General features: G+C 54.9%; 1 protein-coding gene across 1 annotated transcript; it reads left to right on the plus strand.

Annotated features, from left to right (window-relative positions):
* Positions 1 to 3,955: 3,955 nt before the first annotated feature.
* Positions 3,956 to 4,888, plus strand: LOC146421928 (olfactory receptor 14J1-like). The gene has a single exon (XM_085046921.1). It carries the CDS (start codon positions 3,956 to 3,958, stop codon positions 4,886 to 4,888), a length of 933 nt encoding a protein of 310 aa, XP_084903047.1.
* Positions 4,889 to 6,470: the final 1,582 nt, after the last annotated feature.

The following is a 6,470-nucleotide window of genomic DNA, read 5'->3' on the forward strand; positions in this document are numbered from 1 at the left end:
TTATTCAGGTGTAGTTAAACCTTTATACAATTTTTCCCACAGAATTTATGATGGAAAACTAGATATATAAACACAGATATGATTGATTATGATCATGATTAGGCAAAAAGATCTTAATCAGAATTATATACAGTATAGGATCTATAACAGTTATTATAATAGAGCATTCTAGGTAGCAATTTTGAAGCAAGTGTGTTAAACCAAAACTAGTTATTAAGTAGAGATTGATGTCACTCCCCCAGACAAACAACCACGGGCAAATCTCAGCTTTGAGCAGTGATCTTGAGGGGTGTCCCCACTGCAGGGAGGAAACTCCACACCCTTCTAAGAAGGGAAATGTCAGGAGATGCTGCTGTTAAAATTTGGGCTGAGGCTTTTACAGCCTGAAGTGCTGCCCTGCCAGTCAGATGTGCCCAGGCTGTGCCAGCTCAGCAGCTCCAGAGAAGTTCTCAGTGGTGTCACTTGGTAATTCCTTTCTCTGGGGATTTTTCCAGCTCTGCCCCATCTTCAGCTCCCTCTCAGGATGCTGAACTTTGGGATGGAGGAGTCAGGCTGCTTTCAGCATTATTCACCCCAAAAGCAGTGTAACCTCCCTTCTGCAATTACCCCTGGGGGCTTTGCAAACAGGGCTTGTTGGAGTTGTTGGAACTCATTGCAGGCAGAGCCTCCTGCTCCAGCAGGAACTGCCTTTCCTGTGCCAGGACCAGGGCAGATCCCACTGGAGGAAAAGCCCCAGGCCAGCAGCAACCCAGTGAAGGCCTTGGGCACAAGTGCAGAGTGACGTGGTGGGAGCTGTGCCAGGCAAAGTGGGACATGAGACACCAAAGGCACCTTGGCAGCAGCAGCTCCTGCAGGCCATGGCCAGAAGCCTCCCTTGCCAACCCAGCCTGGTGGCCACCACTGCAGAGCTGCTGCTTCAGGGGGGATTTCTGGCTGGGCTCTGCTCCACCCCAGAGTGTGACCTCAGCACTGACTGTCACAGCCCTTGTGCCTGAGCCCTGCAAAGCCTCAAGGTCACCTGAGCCACCCTGGCTCTGTCAGCCCTGGGGCAGAGGAGAGGGAAAGGCCAAGAAGGGTTTGGGTTTGGCTGCTGCATGTGAGCTCCAGCAGAGACGAGGAGTCAAGGGAGTGCATGAAGAGAGATGGGCAAAGACAACATAAATCGGGATGTTGAATATGAGGTCACTGCTGTGACAGGAGCCTGATTGACAAATGATTGGCCTCAGGAGCTTGGGGACAAAATGTTCATCACAAGACTGCTCATCCCAGCAGAGACAAGACAGGGGCAGAGGAAAGGGGAGAGCCAGGCCAGGGGACATGGCTGCAATGGTGATGGCTGTGAGGTCACTGCCACTGCAGCAGCCTGCTTGGCCCTCAGCTGACATTCTGGCCAGAAGCACTGTGAGCTCACCCAGCACATCAGAGACACCACACAACAGGAATTTCATCCTTGGGGAGGGGAGGGAATTCAGTATGTCAGGTTGTGCAAAGATGCTGATCCTGGACAATTTCTGGGATGAGGCATCCCCTACTCTTGAAAAACAATTGCAGTTTTATGCCACTCTCATCATAAAATATTTCTTCCTGGTAACAAATCTAAATCCACTCTTATTCAGTTTAAACTTATTCATTTTAGTTTAAACATATTGATTCATAAACATGTTCAGTTTAAACATATGGACCTTGTTTTGTCACTGCAAGCTTTGGGAGAAAATAACACTCTGTTTTTCTTGGACTTTAACCACTATGTTTCCCTTTTCACAGACCTTTGCGAGGACTGAAAAATCTCCCAAAATGGTGTTTGGAGACCTCATATCATAACCAGCAGGTAGAGGCTGAGGGCCCTGGGCTCAGGGATGTGGAGACTGAGGACAGAACAGGAGTGGCCTGGGAGGGCTTGAAGGGTGGATTGAGAGATGTGGAGCTTTTTTCCATAGTGGAAATAAGCATGAGGAAGAAATAAAGGCACCAAGGGTAGCTGGGGAGGTTCAGACAGGAAACGAGGAGAAAGGAATTTCCCTCCCAGGGCTGTGCTGTGGTGCAACAAATTCCCAGAAGGAGTCAGGGTCAGCCCAAAGCTCTGTGTGCCAAGGCAGAGGCAGGCAGGACGCAGAGCTGTCAGCAAAGGAAGGGCCAGCGAGGTGGGGCAGCCGGGGGATGACAACAGCCTGCAGGGACAGAGGCGCAGGGCATGGACAGCATAGGACAGCCTGGGCTGGAGAGGGCAGAGGGATGTGCAGGAGCTGCAAGGCCCTGACAGAGCCAACTTGTGCAGCACTTTGGCCTTGGCTGCTGTCCCTGGCCCTGAGGCCATGAGGAGGACACAAGTGACCCTTGCAGCCCTGGGGCCTCATTGCCTCCTTGTCCCTGCCCAGCAGCCTGGCAGGGGCTGCCCCATGGTCCTGCCCTTGGCATTGCACATCCCCACATGCCAGTGCCCCGGGAAGAGCCCTGAGCACTGAGGGAGGGACAGGATCTGCCTTGCCAGGGGCTGGGGCTCAGGCCTTGGCCCTTTGCATTCCTGAAACACATCCAGCTTTGCTCAGCATCACCTTTGCCTTGTTTGTCCCCAGCTGTCATCACTGCCTCCAGTGTTCTGCTCTAACTGCAACCTGGGGACACTTTCTCAGTCGTGTAACTCAGTCAGATCATTAAAACTTCAAGAAACATGGAAGTTTAAATCTGATTCAGAGTTCTTGAGAAGTTTTTTGAACACTCTCTCAGGGACTGAGTCTGATGTAAACAACCCCAAATCCCCGAGAGGTTAATTAATGTCCTTGTGGTGTTGCTGTGCTGCTGAGCTGGGCTGGGCTCCTGGCACAGAGGATCTCCTGGCAACCAAGAAGAGCTTCAAAAAGACACTTCTCCTGAGGAGCAGTTTCTCTCCCAGCCCAGCAGGGCTGAGGGTGCTGCCTGCAGGTACCTGAGAGGAGTGAAGCAGACAGAGGCTTAAAGCAACTGGAAGGACAATTCTGAGCTTATTCATGGAGAAATCTTCACAACTTCTGACACAGTAAGTCTCTGGCTGCAGGGATCTCCTAAAGCTGACACATGACAGCACAGATATGACTGTAAGGATGGCTCTGCTGGTGTTTCTGTTTTGGGGGAGGATGTGCTGCAGAGCGGGGCTGCCCTGGGCACCGTCAGAGGGACAGGGCAGGACAGCTCCTGCTGCCAGGGATGGCTGCAGGCTGGTAAGGTGGGGGTGCAGCCAGGGGTGCCCAGGGCTGTCCTGCAGAGCAGCTCCTGCAGCCCTGAGGGCTCTTTGCCAGGGCAGGGGATCTGCCAGCTGCCCTGAGCAGCAGAGCTCTTGTGTCCCCTGGCAGCCAGCACAGCCCTCAGCCCGGGGGCTCAGGGCCCTCAGTCCCCTCCTGGGCTGGCAGAGCAGCACCAGAGATGAAGGACATCTCTCCTGCCATTGCCCATTCCCTGCTGACCAGGGCCTGAGGGCGACTGTCCTGCACTGCTGCTGCCTGCGAGGGGCTGTGCAGGGCTGGGCAGGGAAAGGCTTTTCCTCAGGGCTCGGCTGTCTCTCTCCTTGCCTTGCTCAGCTGCTCCTGGCATTGCTGACAGGCTCTCTGGCAATGGCAGTTGCAGCTGCAGGGTCAGGCGCAGCCCTTGGGGCTCCTCCTGTGCAGGGTGAGCACAGCAATGAGGTGTCCCAGCTCCCTCTGCCCTGGGCAGCTCTGGGCAGGGCAGGCTGGCAGGCTGACTGGCAGCAGAGCAGAGCTGACTCCTCGGTGTCCATGGGCAGAGCCACTGCTTGTCACAGCAACAGGGCCAGATCCCAGCAGAGCTCCAGGCATGGGGCTGGAAGAAGAACTCTGAGAAAAGGGAAATTGGGTGACACAGAGCGACAGGGATGGGAGAAAGGGTTTGGACATTGCCCAGGAAAATCTGCCCTGACTTGTCACTGTCTCCTCCATGAACAGGTCCCCAAGTCTAGAGGATCAAAATGTCCAACAGCAGCTCCATCAGCCACTTCCTCCTCCTGCCATTCGCAGACACACGGCAGCTGCAGCTCCTGCACTTCTGCCTCTTCCTGGGCATCTCCCTGGCTGCCCTCCTGGCCAACAGCCTCATCATCAGCGCCGTAGCCTGGAACCACCGCCTGCACACCCTCATGTTCTTCTTCCTGCTCAACCTGGCCCTGGCTGACCTGGGCTCCATCTGCACCACTGTCCCCAAAGCCATGCACAATTCCCTCTGGGACACCAGGGACGTCTCCTACTCAGGATGTGCTGCACAGCTCTTTTTCTTTCTCTTCTTTATGTCAGCAGAATATTTCCTTCTCACCGTCATGTGCTATGACCGCTACATTTCCATCTGCAAACCCCTGCACTATGGGACCCTCCTGGGCAGCAGAGCTTGTGCCCACATGGCAGCAGCTGCCTGGGCCAGTGGCTTTCTCTATGCTCTGCTGCACACAGCCAATACATTTTCCCTGCCCCTGTGCCACGGCAATGCCCTGGGCCAGTTCTTCTGTGAAATCCCACACATGCTCAAGCTCTCCTGCTCACAACCCTACCTCAGGGAACTTGGTTTACTTCTGGCTTCCAGTTTTCCATTTTTAGGGTGTTTCATTTTCATACTTTTCTCCTATGTGCAGATCTTCAGGGCTGTGCTGAGGATCCCCTCTGAGCAGGGACGGCACAAAGCCTTTTCGACATGCTTCCCTCACCTGGCTGTGGTCTCCCTGTTTGCCAGCACTGGCTTTTTTTCCTACCTGAAGCCTCCCTCCATCTCCTCCCCGTCCCTGGATCTGGCATTGTCAGTTCTGTACTCAGTGGTGCCTCCAGTACTGAACCCTCTCATCTACAGCCTGAGGAACCAGGAGCTCAAGGCTGCAGTGTGGAGAATGATGACTGGACAATTTCAGAGACATTAAACTGTTTGCCAATTTCTGAAAATCACTTGTGATATGAGTCATCTTTGATAGTTTCTGTTGGTGTGGTTGTGGGCGGTTTTTCCTATGTTTTAGTTTTTTAACATCCACAAATAAAAGTCGTTGTGCAATTTCTAATTTTTTTCTGTATACTTTTGTGGTCTCCACATACTGAGTCAATGAGGAGCTGTGCTCTTTATGGCTCTTAACAAACTAAAGGATCTCCCAGCCAAGTTTTCACCAGAGATCCCACTTTGTTCCCTTCTGTGGAGCTGCAGCAGCAATGTCTGTGTGCAGAGCTGGGGCAGATCAGGGGTGGCACAGCAGCTGTGCCAAGGAGCAGCAGCACTTGGTGTTGCCAGTGCTGCTCCCGTGCCACTGCCCCACTGCCCTGCTGCCCCTCGTGTTGCTGTAGGGCCTGAGTGCTCTCGGGGTCGCTGCCAGTGCTGGGGGTGGCAGTGCCGGGGCTGCAGCAGGGACAGGCCATGGGCACTGCTGGGGCACAGCTGACGCCTCAGGGCAGGCCTGGGGGCTCGAGGCTCCTTGCCCAGGCTCTCTCCAGAACACGCCCAGGCCAATGCTGAGCAGAGAAAACCCCCGTGAGCAGCTGCAGGGTGGCCGTGGGCAGGCTGGGGGCAAACAGCATGGCTGGGGCTCTGCAAGGTCCCTGGGGAGGCGGGAAGGAGCAGCAGAGCAGGGGCTGATCCATCCCCACTGCGCTGGACAGCCCAGGGCAGCGTCCCAGAGCGTCCTCATGGAGCTGCCAACAACATCCCCCCTTGGCAGCCCTGGCCTCTCCCCCAGCTCCCAGAGCTGCTTGATCCTTCCAGGCAGAGACACGGCAGCACTGGCTCAGGAGCCCTGTTTGCATTGCACACAGCAGGTGTGAGCACCCCATGCGGTTGGTGTGGGGAGATGAACCTGAGTGAGCACAAACACCATCAGCCCTGGGGGCCAGCAAGGGCTGGGGATGGGAGGGAAACCACTCAGGTTTGTTGAGACCTCTGAAGTCAGCCAGAAAGTTTGTTCACATGAGCTGTGAGTTTCCTGTCCCACTGCAGACGTTGTTGCTCAGAGCCAGGGCTGCCTGGCAGCCACCCCCAAACAGCCCTGAGCATTTCCTTTGCTTCACCTTTGCTTTCTTTCCTCTTTCCTCATCCACATTTCTTCCTCTTGCCCATCCCAGTTCCCTCCCCTGCAAACAGCCCATCCCTGTTTGCCCTTTCCCCTCTGGCCCCACTCCCTATTTCAGTTCCTGACTTGGCACCATGGGAACATCCCTTGGTGAGCAGGATCATCCTACAAGTGCTTCATGAATTGTCTGCAGGGTCCTGCAGTGCCTCGTGCTGTTCCCTTGCCAGAGGCAGCACAGGCCAGGGGGGCACATCTGGACTGCTGTGTGTGGCTGTGAGGCTCCCTGTTGTGGGGCAGTGAGGAGGAGCTGGAGAGGCTCTGCAGGACTGACAGGATGGGCTTTGGGGCCTGTGGGGAGAAGCTGAGGGCCATGGGCTGCTGGACCTTCTGAAGAGGAGGCCCAGGGCTCATCCTGCAACTGCTTCAAGGGTGCTTCCAGAGAATCACAGAA

Source organism: Lichenostomus cassidix, unplaced genomic scaffold (genome assembly GCF_008360975.1).
Source record: "Lichenostomus cassidix isolate B80296 unplaced genomic scaffold, HeHo_3.0 HiC_scaffold_46, whole genome shotgun sequence".
NCBI classification, from domain to species: domain Eukaryota; kingdom Metazoa; phylum Chordata; class Aves; order Passeriformes; family Meliphagidae; genus Lichenostomus; species Lichenostomus cassidix.